This window comes from Arabidopsis lyrata (genome assembly GCF_000004255.2).
Source record: "Arabidopsis lyrata subsp. lyrata unplaced genomic scaffold ARALYscaffold_4, whole genome shotgun sequence".
Taxonomy (NCBI): domain Eukaryota; kingdom Viridiplantae; phylum Streptophyta; class Magnoliopsida; order Brassicales; family Brassicaceae; genus Arabidopsis; species Arabidopsis lyrata.
In genome coordinates, this window is record NW_003302552.1 from 3,352,995 (window position 1) to 3,371,714 (window position 18,720).

Sequence of the window (18,720 nt, forward strand, 5' to 3'; positions counted from 1 at the left end):
AGAAAAAAAAGGACACCGGAGATCAAAGTACCATACTATTAGATTTTGTTTGGGTTTAAAAAATGTGAAGAGTTATCGTAATACTAAAAAAAGCTGGTGTCGGCAATAGTTTATGTTTTTGTTTAACTAATTTTTTATCACTGTAAAACCATACATAACACTTTACTTTTTCTCGGTTTTTAATAATTATCTTTTTATGACGCATAGACGTTGTGATGTAATAGTCAATGGTAGTTAAATCCATATGCTGGCAATTCCAAAGTTAGAGGATAAATACTAGATGCTCCAGTTGGGCTAACTTCCTCATTAACCCCTATATGTATCTTGTAACCTGTCATACAATTTCTACTAGCTTTTCAATGTCCTCTAAGTTTAATATTTTCTCCTCATTTAATTTCTTAAAACTTAATGTCCCCGATAACAATGTATGTATCCGCTAACTTGTTATATATTTGAGAATAAATCTTATATGTAAGTTAACTTGAAATATATGATCTTACGTGCTAACTTATGTGTTACCTGATTTATGTACGGTGTATTGTATATATGATATATGGTCTTTTCTTTGTTTGTTAGTGTATTTTACTTTCAATTATTTAACCCAATTCTAGTCGTTTAACATTATAACTTACACTTTACCCCTTAAGTTGACAATATAACTTTTCTTTGTACTTAATAACAATGTACATACTAACTTTTAATATACTTGTCTATAAACCTTTTACCTGCTAACTTTTGAATATGATCTTACTGGATAACATTTTATGTATGGTCTTTATAAATAAAAAAACATTTGAAGTATGGCAACAATTTTTTTTAACCTATGTGTTATCCCATTATGTACGAGGTAACATGTTATCCCATTTTACATTCAACTATTTAACCCGCTACTAAACGGGATACCTAATAACTTAGGTTTTATCCTCTAACTTGACAATATAACAAATGTGTCACTACAAAAAATATGAGCATTGATAGCACATTATAATAGCTCAGTTTTCGCAACTGCTATTGAAAATATAATGTTGGATGAGGTTATCATATGATAGCGTTTCAGAAATGCTAACCCCGAAAATGAGTAAGCGGGGAACTAAATTTCAGTTGGTGAACCTAAAATCACTATTTGCGGCAACACTTAGTCGAAAATATTTATACTTAGCAACCCATTTTTTTTTTTATTGATAACGAAAAAAAAAAAAATCACGCACTCTCACCTGTAACCCTAAATCCCATTTTTCCATCTCCAAAACAAAAATTCACGCTCTCTCAAATTTCTCTTGTCTTCCTCTCCTCCTCATCGTCTTCTCTTTCTCCTCCTTCTTCGGCCGTTAAAGATACATGCATATTCATCCCCGTCTTCTCCAATTTGGTCTGATTCGAGGTCAAATCTCCTTCATCCTGAGTTGGGTCCATTGGCATCTCCATCTATAGATCTAGATTTTGTTATGGTTCTAGGTATGGAGAAGTCTAAGACGAATTCAACAAAAGAGAGAACTCCTCAACTTCTATTTCAGATCTATGGCTACCTCCCTGTACGTGAAGCTTATGGGATTAGATTTGGCTCACGAGATGATGTTTCGAGTGTTAAAAATGGAGGAATCGTGGCGGAGGAGGAGGAGCTTGAGCTATTGCAAGCTAAATCATGTAACGAAATTAATAGATGAGAAGGAGAGTGGTAACGCCGACGATGTCGAGATTCTTGAGCCGTGTTTGAAATTCTTTAAACCAGAAGGAGATGAATCGGACGTTTCAAAGGAGGCGGATAGAGTGATTTTGACCCTAAAAGTGATTTTGTGGTTTCTATAATTTTGAGGTTTTCAATTGGGTTTTCTCATTGTTATTATAGGGTATCGATCTTATAGCAAGAGGTAAGTGACAAGAAGACCAAAAGGACTGATCCTAAGTTCGGTGATGTCTACTTCAATCTTCTCAACAAGGAGACAAAACAAGGAGAGGTGTTTTATGCTTCTGTTTCTCTGTTTGTTCCATTGGTTAATTGAGATTTGATCCTTTCAATTTGGCAGCTTTACAGTTTTTGGTGAGCTTGCAGGTAAGCTCAATTCATTTGGTGAGCTTTCAACAGATGAAAGATGGTGTTTTATAGTGTTTTCGGTTAGTCTAGATAATAGTTCTCCTAAGATTGGTTGGGACTGTTTAAAGAATCGTCTTTTATCTGCTTGTCCATCCTGCTTAGAATATTTGTACTTATGTCGTCAATCAAGTGTCTCTAAGCCTCCTTCGCTTTATCTTTTCAAGTTCTTTTGCTGTGGTAGGAAAGGATTGATTCATGTTAAGTGTATAATTGTTGTCTTTTGTCTTGTTTTTTTGGTGTTTTCTTTAGATATGGTTGTTAAAACATTAATTTTTGGTGATTTTTAGATGTTACTAAAGTCTTGACAGGGTTAGAGTTTACATACAAAGAGTTAATGTCATGACATCACCATATGGAAGAGTTTTGGATATGTTTTCATCACTGCTCCAATGTGAGTTTATCTGATTTTGATGTTATACAGAGAGAGGAATCAACAATTAGCAATGTGATTATTTTAATTCTTCAACATACCATTGTTCTTTTTTCTTAGGAAACGAGTTTGGTCTAGTTTAGGTTTTGACAAGAAGGGCCAAAAATCAGTATACGTTGAAAGAGATTGCCACAATTCCAGGAGCCTTGACGGAGCTAAAAGTGAGTTCTTTTGTTTTGTTGTTTGTATCTCTTGGATGGAGTATAGCTTTGGAATTCATCGGAGCGCAAAGTTTGTTTTTTTGCTTGATGACTTTGATTTGGTCAAATCATTGTGTGAAATTTTAAGTATTTTTTATTGAATCTGTAGAAGTTTTTTAGGCTAATGAAGTTATCCATTGATCATGAACAAGACTAGGGTTTTTAGAAAACTAGCCGTTGAAGTTGTTTAAGGTTAATAAAGTTACGTAATGACAAGTTCTCTCTTGGTTGTAGGTTCTGTTTTGACTGCAAATGTGATGGGTTGTGTCTACTCAGATTTTATGATATGTGATACGGAGATCAAGGTATGGAAGAAGATCAAGAGTCAAGACAGTGAAGTGGGAATTGCTTGGAATGAGACAACAATATAAGTTCTTGGAGGGAGAGAAAGAGCAACTTATGATGTTCTTTGTGACCTTGTTTTAACAAATAGGGAATGATGAACTACTTTGTATAATTACAATTATGTATCTTTTGATGATCTATGGAAAGAAGCATGCTTTTAACAAATTGGTTTTATAGCATATAATTAATTATATTTTTAATTAATATATCTGGAATAATATTGCAATTTATCATTTAATAATGTAGCATATAAAAATTGCTACAAAACAATAAAATATAGCAAAAATTATGAGTTACCAAAAAGTATATTAAAACAATCGATTAGTGCTATAATAGAACGATCTATGATAGCACACAAATAAACCGCTATCGTATGTGGGGGTCTACCATAACAGGGGCATAACATAGCATTTATGAAACGTTATTGATGACATATAATAGCTTTTATCTCTTGCTAATAATGTACATATTTCTTGTAGTGTGTTCATGGAAGCACCTAATTTACAAGTGTATTCTACCTTCAACCATTTAACTTGATACTAAACATTTTACCTAACAACTTTGACTTTACCCCTAACTATAAAACCTGTAGACAACCTTAATTCTATGGAGTACGGACCTTGAATTAACAGATAACAATTATAGTATTTCCATAAATGAGTCAATCTTTAACAGATAACAATTCTAATATTTCCATAAACTTACTTCTCCCACTGTTTAGGCTGTTAAATCAGTGCTTTTATCTCCCGATATTTCCTAGATTTTTTAATAGAGTATTAACTAAGAAAATATTTGTTCATAGCATCAATTTAATAACATATCGTTTTTATCACCTCCGCTCCGACATCCGATTGTCTTCGTTGCTGAAGCAATTTTCTCGTATTTCTTTTATGGAAGAAGACGAAGATTGACAGCTGTGTTAGCTTAGCAATTTTTTTTTCAAAAAACAAAATTATAATTAAACTTGTAATATCTTGCTTACGTTTGATACGTATCTTGTAGTGTATAGGGGCATATTTGGTCATTTTGAAAATAGCAGAAGAGAGAGAACTAATTACAAAATAAAGAAGGTTACTTATTTGGTTTTTCATTCAACTGGGGTTTTACATTAATATGACCCTTTAATGTAATTATCGCTTTAGAGTATAACCTTGTGACTCTATTTCCGTTAAAGATAATTAACAAAACTTCTCTAGATCATATTATATTTTCAGTAAGTAATGAAATCTCAAATAAAATATGTTCACTTGCAAATATGCATAGTAATTTTAGTATTTACTGCCTCTTGCATTACCCTAAATGTGTCACATATTATAAGTTAAGTCGAAACAAAGAGTTCATAAGTAAGCATATTACCAAATCTTGTCATTTTCTTATGATAATTTTATGTTGCCCCCACCATTACAGTGGACCAAAATCTATCTAATCAGAAAATCCAAATTCATTCTCGATCCATTTGATATCTCTTTTGTGCTCTTCTAAGAAAGTACATTTCTTATGGTCATCTTTTCGTAGGAAACATCCTCTTATCTCACGATATGTGTTTTAACTCCATTCCAGTTCAAAAATGGTTTAAGAATCTTAACCAAAATGTCTTCAAAATATTATGTGACCTAAGTTTCTATATATATTTCTTCAGTTTTGTTGCAGCAAACATCAATATCCATTAAAAACTTTATCATATATGTCCAGTCAAATGCGTCTGTATGTGTTAGGTCAAGTCCGTGGCTAAAGGGAAGGAACTGCAACAAGAGCTTAATATTCATAGATGATGTACGATAACATAGTGGTGTCACAAAATTAATAGAATCGAATGAATTTGCTACCTACGAGATATGTTCAAGTATTTTTGGATAACTTGTATACAAAATTAATAAAATTCTCGTATATATATATATATATATATATGAGTTTCTTAAAATGACAAACTTTTGAAGTCATTTTCAAAATTTAGTCATAGGGTGTATTACTCAATACTTTTGAGTGTAATACTTAATACTCGTATTCTTAGGGGGTGTATTGAATAAAAGAGTTGGAGTGATTAAGTAAACTTTTTAAAGATAGTTAAAATAAACTACATATATGTAGAAAATATTATTTAAAATGGGAAAGTAAAGATATTTCTCATTTTGTTATCTTTTTAAAAAACATTAATTGGTAGTCTAAGATACATTGAATAAAAAAAAAAAAATCTTAGATTTTCAAATGACTCAAAATTGGGCGGTAGAGATGAATCTAACAGCCATCATTTTTCTTATAAACAACGACACATCATATATCCTAATCATATATATATAAAAGTAAGGTTTCACTCTCTCTTTATTGGTTCACTTGGCAATTCATTTTTCAAAAGTAAAAAAAAAATATAATTTTTTTGCAATTAAACCACATATGCAACACATTTAAACATATATAAATTCACACTTTAATACCAAATTATAACTGAAATCATAAATATTATATATTAATTTTTTTCATCCACTCAATGTCATTCAAATACACAATTATTATAATTGTAACTCTCATAATTAATTATATCTAAATGTAACTTCCATCACTTCTTATCCTATAAATAACCATTATCTCATTCTCTCATTCTCATGCATCATATCTAAAATTCTAAATATTTTGTTTTGTTTCTTATGATGTTGCATGAGTTGAAAAATCAATTAAGACATCATCAGAAGAGTTTTCACTCTAAATTTTATTTCTTTTTGTAATTTTCTTATCTTTTAGTTCATAATTATATATGTATAATGTAAATCGTGATGATTATAACAATACTTTTATACGTATCGATGGAGATTCAAAAATATCAATTTTATCCACCGCAATTCTATACTTTGGATGTTTGAATATTTTGTCACATATTCATATATCTTTATAATGAAATAAACTAGGATCAGACCCGCGGTCCACCGCGGGAGAATATTGATTTACATACGTTGATTTTAATATTGTGCGTGTTTTTAGTAGAACGAATCGTTTTGTGTACTTATAAATATTCCTAATAACAAATTGTAAATAAAATATTAAATTGTTTATAATTAAACCAATCATATTAATTATGATTTACAAAATGGAATTTTGTGTTTTAGAATTCAAAAATTAGACGAATCATGGGAATTAAAGCAGTCAAAATAGGTCAAAAACCGCGGGTCGAGCCCAAATCATCTCACTATTGGGCAGATTTGGGAAAATATATTAAACCCGCAAATAAGCGGGCCACATGGATTGATTCGCAGTGGGTCATCGGTTTTCATCCGCGGGTTGGCGGATCAACCCGCATGATAGTATTTATTGATAAAAATATAATTTATTCAACATGTGGTAGTTTAAAAAACTTTTAATAAATGAAATTATAATATTTATAAATATAATGATATAAAAGATTATTATCTCTAAATTTTTTCTAATTTATTTATTTTAGTAGAATTTAAAATTTTGGTTACTCTAAAATTATTTAAACAAAATCCACAGATAACCCCGCAAATCAGCATACATTCGCGCGACGGGTTTGTGTTTCATATATGCTACCCGCGGGTCGTGCAGACAGACTAACTACATGCCAAAATATATTTTGCCTATTGCAAAACAGGCTTAACGGGATGAATCAACTCGTTTTGACAGCTCTAATGGAAATATTATTTAGTCATACAACACAATGGAGTTTGGACATAGGAATAATAGAATATGTATCTTATTTGTTATATGAGAGATTGAAAGGTGAAATATAATGATTAAAAAATAATTAATATTTTTCATGATTCACAAAATTTAATAAATATTTATCATCTTGTTGAATAATTCTAAAAATCATATTCAAGACATCTTTATAATTTGAAATTTAAACTTCTTTGGTAAGCTATAAGTATGAAAATACCATAATTTCGATTTAATCTATTTAAATTAAAATTAGTTACATAGATTTCATATCTATTTAATTTACATGACCAAAATAAAAAAAAAATCTATTTAATTTATAAAATAGATGGGTTAGTTGTGATAAATTTTCTAGAAATCTCTAGAAGCAAGTAAGATATCTTTTAATTAATGATAACTGGCTAAAATAAGCAAAATTAATGAGAAAAACGTTGATTATTATGGAATTAGTTCCAAAAGTATATGAACAAATATATTATACGTAATTAATATATAATATTGTTCGGAATATGATTTTATAATTAGTTACCATAAGTACAATCAAATTTTATTTGATTTCCATAAACATTTGATTTTAGTTCGATTTTTCATTATTAATTCGAATTTATATTCCAAAATTTTCAAAGATCCGATTTCAGAATTTCGGGTCAATTTTCTGATTTTGACCCGACCCATTTACATTTGTACTTCTATTTTAATAGTATAGAGATTATTGTAATAAATTAGGAGTTAAATTACAAGCATAATCTGGATAAGACAAGAAAACACGTAGACATGCACTACACTAACAAGAATGCCTTATCAAATTAGTTTCCTGAAGACAGCAATGTACAGTCTTTCAAGCTTGTAGCCATGAAAGATGGCTTGGAACACATGTATAAAGATTTCAATTTTCGATATGATTTTGTGTAGAAAACATACTTCTTTAAAAACGTTTTGCAAAATTGAAAAACTTTCGTCATATACATGACCGTGTGATACCAAGAACACAGCCGCACTATTATTTACAGAGACATGGTTGTGTGGTGTTGAAAAGGTTGTGGGAAATAGTTTAGAACAAAATAATATTAAGACTTGAATACCAAATTATCTAGCCTTCAGCATTATCGCCGTGACACAAGACACAAACTCCCAAACAATGAGTAACAAGAGAGATCACAAAGTCCCTACAAACAAAGCAAAGTTTAAAGTTTGTTTGTGATATAATTAAAACAAAACCAATAAAAAGTCACAAGTATCCCAAAGCGAGATTTTCGGCTTAGCGCTCAATTTGGAGAGCCAAAATCGGAGATGTGTTGAGGATCATTACACGATTCTCCCTTGTGGCTCTCCAACAATTGAGATCTTCTTCCGGGCTTACAGTATTTACTCCATATTTATAGGCGAAAATTGGCTCATTGGTGAACAAGATTGAGTTCCCACTCAGACCACAACTATCAGGAAGTTCCTTAGCCGAGCAAGAGACATTTCCAAAGTTTCCAATAAACAACACACGGTTTCCCAAATCGGTGACCTCAACCCATTTACCACCCTCCTCATCTAGCCTACTCACTATACATGTGAACCGGCTAAAATCTATTATATCAAAATTTAGGATGGTTACCTCAACTAGAAAAAGTTCATCATTGCCAGATGCAACCATATAGTTTAGTGGCTTTTGAGGTGAGGGCATCAAGAGAGTCACCTCCAGCGAATAAGGATCGATAACGAAAGTATTTCTGCTAAGAAAGGATGCATAAAATCTTCCTCTAAAAGTGACTAAATCTGAGCATATAGCATATGGGACGTTCTCAAGCCGCTTCCACTTCATTTCCGCACTTGTTAACACCATCAAAATGTTAGTGTAATTGAGAATCACAACGAATTCTCCTTCTCTTCCCTCCTTGTTTAGGAGAAGAAAAGCCACGCCTCTGTAATCTTTAGGTTCCCAACCGATCAATCTATACTGATGGCCTAGAGAGAGGATCTGGCAGTCGACCATGTTCATCAAGGTTGGATCAAATCCTGGGATCTTCACTTTCACTGAACATTGAAAGGGAGATGGAAGATCCATATGATCATCTCGGCCTATGCCTCCCAGAAAATACTCAAAAGGCGACGTAGAAGCAGCATGAGTTTTGACTCTAAAGAGGAACATAGGGACCTTCTCGAGGGTGCATAAGTCTTTGCTTTCGAGAGTGAACTCGTCGAAAGTAGGAAGAGAGTAACTTGGGCGTAATAGGCAAGAAGGAAAGGGAAACGTGGATCGCCACGAGTTGCAAACAGAGCGAGCATGAACAACATCGAAACAGTCCTCCACATTCTTGGAAACAATGGGCAGGAGTTCCTCCGGTAAAAGAGACCAGTCTGGCTTCATGGATGATGATGATGATGTAACTTAGAACTGATTCAAATAAAACTTTCAGTAACGTACCAAAAAGCCTAAAAAGTAAAAAGTCAGACAAGTTATCTTACGAAATAGTCAGTTTTTAAAATCCGGAAGGAGCCGTTGATGGAGCGATTCTTGTGTTTACTTCCTCTAACAAATAACTGACGAGTGTGAGTGTGTGACCAGGTCAAGACCAGACCATATCCTTTTGACCGTTCTGAAAAAAAATATACACATTTTCTGCTTTAAAACATAATTTATGATAATAGGTCAAATAAACATAATTTATGATCTAGTCAGTCTATACTTATGATTCAGCTTCTAAAAGACATAATTACACATTAGCTTAGTCCAAAAATAAAAGAAAGTGAAGTGACCATATGAGCTGTCGCAGGCTCTCTCAATGTAGCTAGAACATAGTAAACGATACAAATATTGAAATTATTACACACAACAACACTCAAAAAGAACATTGACCATAAGCATTTAGACAAAGCATGCATGGAGTTTCTAGTAAACTAGTAGGAAGAAGAGAAAACTGAGATATCAAACAAAAGCTTTAATTAGCATACTTGTAATTCCATAACCTCAGAAACAGTTTCATTTGATCTCTTGCATCACCTTGGAGCAGAACTTAAGAACAGAGCTTTTGTCTGATTCCCAAATTAGCTCTAACATGATCGATTCTCCTATCTTCACACCGTTCGCATCGCAAAACTCTTTCCAGCCTCCTACCAGTCTCATTCTCTGACGGTCCTGTTCAAACCTCAGACTCGTAGACCATTTCACGCCATGTTTATCCAAGAAACTCATCTTCTTTGCATTTTGTATGCCATTCACCTTTGTGAAAGGTATGGGAAGAGTCTGAGAAAGATTCAAACAACGGAGACTAGAGTTCAGAATCGATAAGGCTGTAAAGAGAAAATGGCTCAGTGGTGCAACTAACCAGTCTAGATAAGGTGACGTTGTAAAGTGTTAGAGTTACGGTCACGAATCGGCTTTGGGATGCGGAAGATGAAGCTTACTGTATCAATATACTCTTCTTTTCCATTGTTTTTGAACATTCTTGTGAGCTCTTCTCATCTTGGCTGCTCTCTTCATCACTCGGTTCTGTGGAAAGAGACTCTACATTGGCTTTTTCTTCTTCTTCTTCTGGCTCTTTGGGGACCAAACGTAGAACCAGAGTTCTTTCATTTTGGATCAGTTTGAAAGTATAGAAACTTCCAGCTCTAAGTCCATTGACACGACAGAAACTTCTCCATCCTCGTTTGATGTAAGTAGTTCCGCATGAGTTCTTTCGTTTCAAATCTAAAGCCCATGATCTGCCCTTTTCGTTCATCAAAATCATCTCTCCACATCTTGTGTCTAGACCATTTGCCCTCATAAAACGCTTTGGAAGATACTGGAAATTCAGTACAATACAACATGAATTTGGTCTAATTCTGATTCTAGTATAAGAGATATTTTGGGTTCAAATGAAGAGTAGAATACCAGTATGTCATAACGTAGACTCGAACGCGTAATATTAGCCACAAAACAAGAGGGATCTAGTGAAGAAGACTCTGTTTCTCTACTTGGATTCTTCCTCCTTTGAATCTTCCCTGAAAATGACAGGAATAAATCCAAGTGGTAATAGTGAAACTGATTCTTGAATGTCAAGTATTATAGAGAGAGAGACAAAACAAAACTCACCAAGGTTGCTATCTTCATTGCTTTCCAGTTCTGGAGAAAGAGACGCTTCATTAGCTTGTTCTTCTGGCTCTTTGGAGAACAAACGTAGAACCGGAGTTTTTCCTTTTTTGATCAGTTTGAAAGTGAAGATACTTCCAGCTCTAAGTCCATTGGCATGGCAGAAACTTCTCCATCCTCGTTTGATGTAAGTAGTTCCGTATGATTTGTTTCCTTTCAAATCTAAAGTCCATGTTCTGCCCTTTTCATTCATCAGAACAATCTCTACACATCTTTTGTCTAGACCATTTTCCCTCACAAAACTTCTTGGAAGATTCTGTAAAAACATGACAATACAACATGAATTTGATCTATTTCAGACCCTAGAACGAGAGTTTCTTTTGGGGTTCAAATTAAGAGTAGAATACCAGTCTGTCATCGCGTAGACTCGAAACCGTGACATTAGCCACAAAACAAGAAGGATCTAGTGACGAAGACTCTGTTTCTCTTCTTGGATTCTTCTTCCTTTGAATCTTCCCTGAAATCGAAGAGAGCAAATCCAACTAGTATTAGTTAAAACTTATATAGATGGATAGAGTTCGAAAGACGAAAGAACACAACTCACCGAGGTTGTTCTTGTTGTCTAAACACGAACCATATTGAATCTCACAACAACTAGGTCCCAACATTGTAACGTGGAAACACATATCTCTCTCTTGTCTAAACACCACAATGTCACCGATTCGAAGATCATGCGAGAGAGCAAACTCTTTCCAACCGTCAGTGAGTCTCTGTCCATCAATCTTCACTTCCCAAGTTATCTTTGACGCGTCTGATCTCAGCTCCGCCGTCTTCTGCTCATGTCTTCCTTCTATATTCTTCAAGAAGAAAGCCACAGGAATTGTCTGAAGCAACATGCAAACAAAAAAAACAGACCCATTTATTCTCAATGAGCTTCTCAGAGAGACAAAGACAGAAAAAGAAGAAGGGTGAAAGAGTGTACCAAGTGACTGTGGAATCCGGGAAGAAGAGGCTTGAAGAAATGTTGCTTTGCCATTCTCAAAATGCCTAAATCTTTCAGTTTCTAATGTAGGGAACACAACATTTCATCAAGTTCAGAGTAATTTGATGAAGAGACTGTTTATATTGGTAAACTCTCCTTGGAGCTCGAGAGCTTTGGTTATTTTTTTGGTTATTGTCAAATCAGAAATAGTTTATACATTTATTGTTGTCTTCTTGGTTTCTGTATTTATTAATGGACTTGGTTTCAGAGTAAGACTTGTGCACTATGAAATCCCACTTTGAGGTAAAAAAAAAAACTACTTTTTTCATCGCATGGAGAGAAGTGGAATTTCACTGAGACAAGTCTCGTCTTGTTTCTGCAGAGATTTGCGTGTGAAGCTATCAACACAGTCCACAAGTCACCTCTCCACCAATGAATTGTAATGTACATCGTTCAAGTTGAAAAAAAACCCCACAAAGTAGCAAAAGTTAAGGAAAAAAAACTAATCAGAAGTTGTGGTTCCTGGTTTGAAGGAGATCATTATACAACAAGCCGACTTATTTAGAAAACCACACACAACTGTGAGAATTCATGAGACAACCATTTCCATAAGGACAACAAGGTTTAGAAATTAGACCTAGAATATCTCTATAACATCAGAAATCACAAGATCTTTACCTGAAATCATAAGGAACTTTTCTTTTTTTTTTTAAAGCCAGCAGATGTCTCAGGTATACAAAGGAAGATGTTTTTAACCAGACAAACACCAAACTACATCTGCCAACAAACATGAAAACAAAGATTCAAATCAAATTTCCGAACTCAAACTCTTACTTATGCCAATAAATTAAGTAGTAAACTCAGGGAGGAAAAGAGTTGTTACACAATCAGGACTTTGCGGGAGCTCTTCGAGGAGAGGAGAGCAGTCCAGTAGCGATTTGTTCTTGTCCTTTGCAGGTTTTGCCATGTTACATTTTCTCGGATTTGCTTCAGGATTTCCCCGATTCCTCTAGCTATTGAAACAGGGAATCAAATCCAGTTCAAGATTTCGGTAAAAATTATAACTTTTTCGATATCTGTACCAAAAGGAGAACAAGAATCCGTACCCAAACCATGGTTGGTGTCTTCTTTTTCGGTGCCATGTTTTGCTGATAGCTGCTATTCCAGAAATCTGAAGGAAAAAAACATGAATAGAGAAAAGTAACTATCAAGAACAAGATTTGCCAGCAGATGTTGAAGGAGATCATTATACAACAAGCCACAGATTCAAGCAGGTTTCGAATTAAAAACAATGCGATGCTTTTCTGAGTAGCATACACCAAAACACAAAATGAGACAACACAATTCACCTAAGAATAGATAATGAACCATAAGAACCCGATGATACTTTAACAATCCAAACATCTATAAGTACTATCTTTCGAACTCGCAAACACTAACCTTGATTCAAAATTCCTGAGCTAATCTAATAAGAGTGAGACATATCCCCCAAAACAAACTACTGTACCTTAAATTAGCTTTGAACTAAAAGAACAAAGATTGCTTCTTGCGCATATGCGTGTACAAACAATATACAGTATCAAGCTCTATACTGTATTCGAAAATCATGTCAAAATCAAGATAATTCCCCCAAATCTTCAAGTAGCCAAAAGTCAAAAAAATTTGAGACAATCCCAAATACCAAAATAGAGAGACCTATCTAAGTGACTAACCTATCACGGAGCTGAAGCTGATCGATCATGGAATATCATTATCATTAAAGTGACTCGGAACATCTTCTGCAGATTAAGTTTCATATGAGTCTTGGGCGAAAGCCGACTTCTTTAGAAAACCACACACAACTGTGAGAATTCATGAGACAACCATTTCCATAAGGACAACAAGGTTTAGAAATTAGAACTAGAATATCACTATAACATCAGAAATCACAAGATCTTTACCTGAAATCATAAGGAACTTTTCTTTTTTTTTTTAAAGCCAGCAGATGTCTCAGGTATATAAAGGAAGATTTTTTTTAACCATACATACACCAAACTACTTCTGCCAACAAACATGAAAACAAAGATTCAAATCAAATTTCCGAACTCAAACTCTTACTTATGCCAATAAATTAAGTAGTAAACTCAGGGAGGAAAAGAGTTGTTACACAATCAGGACTTTGCGGGAGCTCTTCGAGGAGAGGAGAGCAGTCCAGTAGCGATTTGTTCTTGTCCTTTGCAGGTTTTGCCATGTTACATTTTCTCGGATTTGCTTCAGGATTTCCCCGATTCCTCTAGCTATTGAAACAGGGAATCAAATCCAGTTCAAGATTTCGGTAAAAATTATAACTTTTTCGATATCTGTACCAAAAGGAGAACAAGAATCCGTACCCAAACCATGGTTGGTGTCTTCTTTTTCGGTGCCATGTTTTGCTGATAGCTGCTATTCCAGAAATCTGAAGGAAAAAAACATGAATAGAGAAAAGTAACTATCAAGAACAAGATTTGCCAGCAGATGTTGAAGGAGATCATTATACAACAAGCCACAGATTCAAGCAGGTTTCGAATTAAAAACAATGCGATGCTTTTCTGAGTAGCATACACCAAAACACAAAATGAGACAACACAATTCACCTAAGAATAGATAATGAACCATAAGAACCCGATGATACTTTAACAATCCAAACATCTATAAGTACTATCTTTCGAACTCGCAAACACTAACCTTGATTCAAAATTCCTGAGCTAATCTAATAAGAGTGAGACATATCCCCCAAAACAAACTACTGTACCTTAAATTAGCTTTGAACTAAAAGAACAAAGATTGCTTCTTGCGCATATGCGTGTACAAACAATATACAGTATCAAGCTCTATACTGTATTCGAAAATCATGTCAAAATCAAGATAATTCCCCCAAATCTTCAAGTAGCCAAAAGTCAAAAAAATTTGAGACAATCCCAAATACCAAAATAGAGAGACCTATCTAAGTGACTAACCTATCACGGAGCTGAAGCTGATCGATCATGGAATATCATTATCATTAAAGTGACTCGGAACATCTTCTGCAGATTAAGTTTCATATGAGTCTTGGGCGAAAGCCGACTTCTTTAGAAAACCACACACAACTGTGAGAATTCATGAGACAACCATTTCCATAAGGACAACAAGGTTTAGAAATTAGAACTAGAATATCACTATAACATCAGAAATCACAAGATCTTTACCTGAAATCATAAGGAACTTTTCTTTTTTTTTTTAAAGCCAGCAGATGTCTCAGGTATATAAAGGAAGATTTTTTTTAACCATACATACACCAAACTACTTCTGCCAACAAACATGAAAACAAAGATTCAAATCAAATTTCCGAACTCAAACTCTTACTTATGCCAATAAATTAAGTAGTAAACTCAGGGAGGAAAAGAGTTGTTACACAATCGGGACTTTGCGGGAGCTCTTCGAGGAGAGGAGAGCAGTCCAGTAGCGATTTGTTCTTGCCCTTTGCAGGTTTTGCCATGTTTTCTGGTTGTTGCGATTTCCTAACCTAAAAGAAAAATCAATTTTCTATAAGACACATGAACAGAGATGATCATAACAGTCCTTAAAACACAATTTTGCTATTGAAACAGGGAATCAAATCATGTTTGAGATTTCGATAACAATTATAACTTTTTCGATTTCTGTACCAAAAGGAGAGAAAGAGTCTGTACCCAAACCATGGTTAATGTCTTCTTTCTCGGTGCCATGTTTTGCTGATAGCTGCAATTCCAGAACTCTGAAGAAAAAAAAAAACATGAATAGAGAAAAGTAACTATCAAGAGCAAGATTTGCCAGCATATATTGATATGAGAAAATCGAATTCAATTCCAGAATTCGATAAGCAAAAAGGTTATTCAATTTCGTACCAAAAGAGGGAAGACAATAACCAGAATTCGCCAAAAGACATTGGAAAACGGAGAATCAAATCAAATCTCACAGAAACAAACAAATCTTCTTTTCAACAAACATTGAAGAATCAAATCTCACAGAAATTAAGCATTTTGTATGCCTTAATTCTGTTCCGTTGCCATCTTTGCTTAATTCTGCAATTTTCGATCAAACAAACATGATCAAATAAACATGTATAAATTGACCAATAAATACTGAAAACAGAGAATCGAATCTAATTGCCAGAATTTAGCAAAGGGGAAGAACACCAAACTCACAGAGAAGAAGAGTATACTAAAATTGTCATGTGGGTTTCACATAGTTAAGGACTGGTTCAGTCTCGTGGTTAGTCTTCGGTTTAAGATTGAAATTGAGTTAAGTGGCAAGAAGATGGGTCGTGATTTCTGTTAAAAGCCCAGGCCCAATTACAGTTCGTGCAAAAAAGCTCGATGCAGAGGATAAAACAGAGGAGATTGACGGACTTGAAGGAAATTCATAAGACATTATTAAGCTATGGTATAGTCAATAGTGAGATACATTAAAAATGAAAAATGGAAATACAACAACAATAAAAATACTTTTGGAGAAAAAAAAAAAGGAAACAAGAGGAAAGTTGAAAAAAAAAAAGGAAATTGTAATCAGACTTTTGCTTATTAAAACATAACATAACACTTGACTTCTCCACAATTTCCAATTTCACAACAATCTCTTCTCTTATTTCCAATTTCTTACGACTGAGATCATCTCTCTTTCTCTGAATTTGTTATCTTAATTCACTCTCAGATAATGGAAACCAAATCACTCAACGTCGATGTTAATGTAACGGCTTTGTTTTTTACTCCATCTTCAGGCTTCTTAAACGAACTAATAATCATTCGACCGAGACAAGTCGAGGAATTTCTCATAGACGACAACGATCATAGTGTCACGAGTCTTGGCTCTTACCCGGACTCTCCTCCTTCCGACCCACTAATCTATCTCAAATTCCAAAGCTTCGAACCAAACTACCTCTATCAACTTGTCCATACCCAACTCCACGATCATGTCTTGTCCAAACAAATATCTGACCAGATTGTTGTTAAAGCACAAGAGCTAAGAAGTGATCAAAGTTCTGATCACTTGCCACAACAACCCTTATTCATGGGAGTCTCCGTCAGATTTACACGCAAGGTATTCAAAGTTGTGTCTTGTAATTGTGCTCCATCGACAACAGATTTGGTGGAAACAGAGACATGTGCGATATGTCTGGAGGATATGTTGGAGTCGGGATCTATCTACCATATGCATAATTGTTCGCATCTGTTTCATCAAGGTTGTCTCAACGAGTGGTTGAATCGACAACAGAATTCATGTCCTCTCTGTCGCCAACCTATTTACCAGTAGCAAAAGTGAAACAGAGTCTAATAATTAGGGTTTCAAAACATGGTTTTTTTTGTGTGTGTATGGTTGTATATTTTAGTTGATCCGTGTGTTAAGAGTCTAGTTAGGGTTTCAAATTATGTTTTGTTTTTGTAGTGATCATGTAGTTAATGTAGGGGTACGGTTTCACAATTGTTATAGTGTCGTAGATTTTAAGATACTACTAATTAGGGTTTATCTTTTTATGTATCACTCAGTTAGATCTGATGAAATTCATATTCACATTATTACTTTCAATACAAGTTTGATTCCGGTATGCAACACCATTCTCGTTTTGGCAAATTGTACAAAACGAGAAACTGCTTTCTACTTTTATAAGAAACTGCTTTCTACTTTTATAATTCTTCATATGATCACTAGAACTGCTTTTGTGACACATTAGCCCAACAAGTGAGACCCAAATATGGGAAGGCATCACACAAATGAGTAAACTATTCTAGTCTGTAATTGTCATTTTAACAGATAACAAAGCCTTTTGCAATCATTCTGCGACGTCAAGTAAACTCTTATGAGACTGAATTCTTCACCTTCACCGTGTGATAACAAAAGCACATCCAGACACGGTTTCAAGAGTTCGTTCTTGAGAAAACCGTTTCCATAGCGACAACAGGGCCACAAGATAGTTTCGAACTACAAATTAATAAAACCTAGAAATCACCACAACATCAAAGATTAAGAAGAGAGAAAAGAGTTGGTACCTTGGAACTTTTCGGTAGCTTTTCGGCAGCGATCGCTTCTTTTCCTTTGCCATGTTTGCTGATTTCCTAACCTAAGAGACAAATTAAAACATGAACATCGAAGCTTAATCGCATAACAAACAATATTGTATTGAAACAGGGGAATCAAATCCAGTTCAGGAATTCGACAAAAAAAAAAAAAAAAAATCTATTTCAATTTTTGTACTGGAAGGAGAGAAAGAGTCCGTGCCCAAATCATGGTTGATGTCTTCCTTCGCCAATTTTGTTGATTGCTGCAATTTCAGAAACATGTAAGAAAAATTTAAGCAAATATATTATTCAATTTGGTACCAAAAGAGAGAAGAAGAAAGAGTCTGTACCCAAACTGTGGAATAGAAGTTTAGAACCCTCAAAGTGACAAAGACACAGAACATTGTCTGTCTAGTTCAAAGTGAGAGAGCTTCTGGTTGACACGGAGGGTCTCTTGTGCTTTGTTTTAATTTTTAAAATCAACGGTACCGTTGACCGTTGTATCTGGTTTGTATTATTTTTGTCATATTTCATTTTTGCTTAAAACTAGTGCATCATAATTCATGAGATGATGAAGAGCTTTCCATATCAAGTTACCCTTCTTTTCCTTTATTTTTGTGCATTCCTGTCAGCTTCTATCATCCTGGTTCCTGTCTTCATCCATGTTTGGTCCAGTGGCAAGAGACTACTTCACTAGCTTCTGATGAGCACTCCTCATCTTCTTCTGGATTTTCAACGGACAAACGTAGAGCCAGAGTTCCTCCTCTTTGGTTCGGTTTAAAAGTGAAGAAATCTCCATGTTTCACTGTAAACTCCAGCTTGTTAAGCTGCCAAACAAAGCAACAATCCCACAAAAAAAATCAGGTTTTCAAAGTAACAAGAATGCCAAAATTCTACTTGAAGCTGATTTCATCTCTTGTGT

The 18,720-nt window shown here is 34.3% G+C and overlaps 3 protein-coding genes and 2 long non-coding RNA genes across 7 annotated transcripts; 2 read left to right on the plus strand and 3 right to left on the minus strand.

Moving 5' to 3' along the window:
* Nucleotides 1–1,032: 1,032 nt before the first annotated feature.
* LOC9314859 lies at nucleotides 1,033–3,232 on the plus strand. 3 transcript variants are annotated; one of them, XR_002332822.1, is made up of 4 exons: nucleotides 1,033–1,767; nucleotides 1,847–2,483; nucleotides 2,583–2,683; nucleotides 2,957–3,232. It is a non-coding gene; the product is annotated as an uncharacterized LOC9314859 (long non-coding RNA). The 3 variants fall into 3 exon arrangements; XR_002332823.1 differs by having other exon boundaries at nucleotides 1,043–1,955; nucleotides 2,033–2,483; XR_002332821.1 differs by having other exon boundaries at nucleotides 1,157–2,483.
* Nucleotides 3,233–7,639: 4,407 nt separating this feature from the next.
* On the minus strand, nucleotides 7,640–9,351 carry LOC9314860 (F-box/kelch-repeat protein At1g64840). Its single transcript, XM_002880579.2, has 2 exons — nucleotides 9,185–9,351; nucleotides 7,640–9,113 (listed from the first exon to the last, which is right to left on the minus strand). The coding sequence occupies exon 2, from the start codon at nucleotides 9,084–9,086 to the stop codon at nucleotides 7,989–7,991; it is 1,098 nt and encodes a 365-aa protein (XP_002880625.1). The 5' UTR covers nucleotides 9,087–9,113; nucleotides 9,185–9,351; the 3' UTR covers nucleotides 7,640–7,988.
* Nucleotides 9,352–9,454: 103 nt separating this feature from the next.
* On the minus strand, nucleotides 9,455–15,888 carry LOC9316693 (putative B3 domain-containing protein REM15). The gene is made up of 17 exons (XM_021028836.1): nucleotides 15,651–15,888; nucleotides 15,456–15,520; nucleotides 15,179–15,289; nucleotides 14,973–15,072; nucleotides 14,745–14,873; nucleotides 14,139–14,203; nucleotides 13,916–14,045; nucleotides 13,710–13,809; nucleotides 13,482–13,610; nucleotides 12,090–12,227; nucleotides 11,770–11,840; nucleotides 11,392–11,671; nucleotides 11,195–11,304; nucleotides 10,791–11,103; nucleotides 10,590–10,699; nucleotides 10,045–10,500; nucleotides 9,455–9,962 (listed from the first exon to the last, which is right to left on the minus strand). Exons 10-16 carry the CDS (start codon nucleotides 12,217–12,219, stop codon nucleotides 10,120–10,122), a joined length of 1,395 nt encoding a protein of 464 aa, XP_020884495.1. The 5' UTR covers nucleotides 12,220–12,227; nucleotides 13,482–13,610; nucleotides 13,710–13,809; nucleotides 13,916–14,045; nucleotides 14,139–14,203; nucleotides 14,745–14,873; nucleotides 14,973–15,072; nucleotides 15,179–15,289; nucleotides 15,456–15,520; nucleotides 15,651–15,888; the 3' UTR covers nucleotides 9,455–9,962; nucleotides 10,045–10,119.
* A 267-nt stretch (nucleotides 15,889–16,155) lies between these two features.
* LOC9316694 (RING-H2 finger protein ATL78) lies at nucleotides 16,156–17,117 on the plus strand. The gene has a single exon (XM_002878747.2). The coding sequence runs from the start codon at nucleotides 16,459–16,461 to the stop codon at nucleotides 17,053–17,055; it is 597 nt and encodes a 198-aa protein (XP_002878793.1). The 5' UTR covers nucleotides 16,156–16,458; the 3' UTR covers nucleotides 17,056–17,117.
* Nucleotides 17,118–17,295: 178 nt separating this feature from the next.
* Nucleotides 17,296–18,418, minus strand: LOC110229211. Its single transcript, XR_002332715.1, has 3 exons — nucleotides 17,995–18,418; nucleotides 17,790–17,860; nucleotides 17,296–17,721 (listed from the first exon to the last, which is right to left on the minus strand). It is a non-coding gene; the product is annotated as an uncharacterized LOC110229211 (long non-coding RNA).
* Nucleotides 18,419–18,720: the final 302 nt, after the last annotated feature.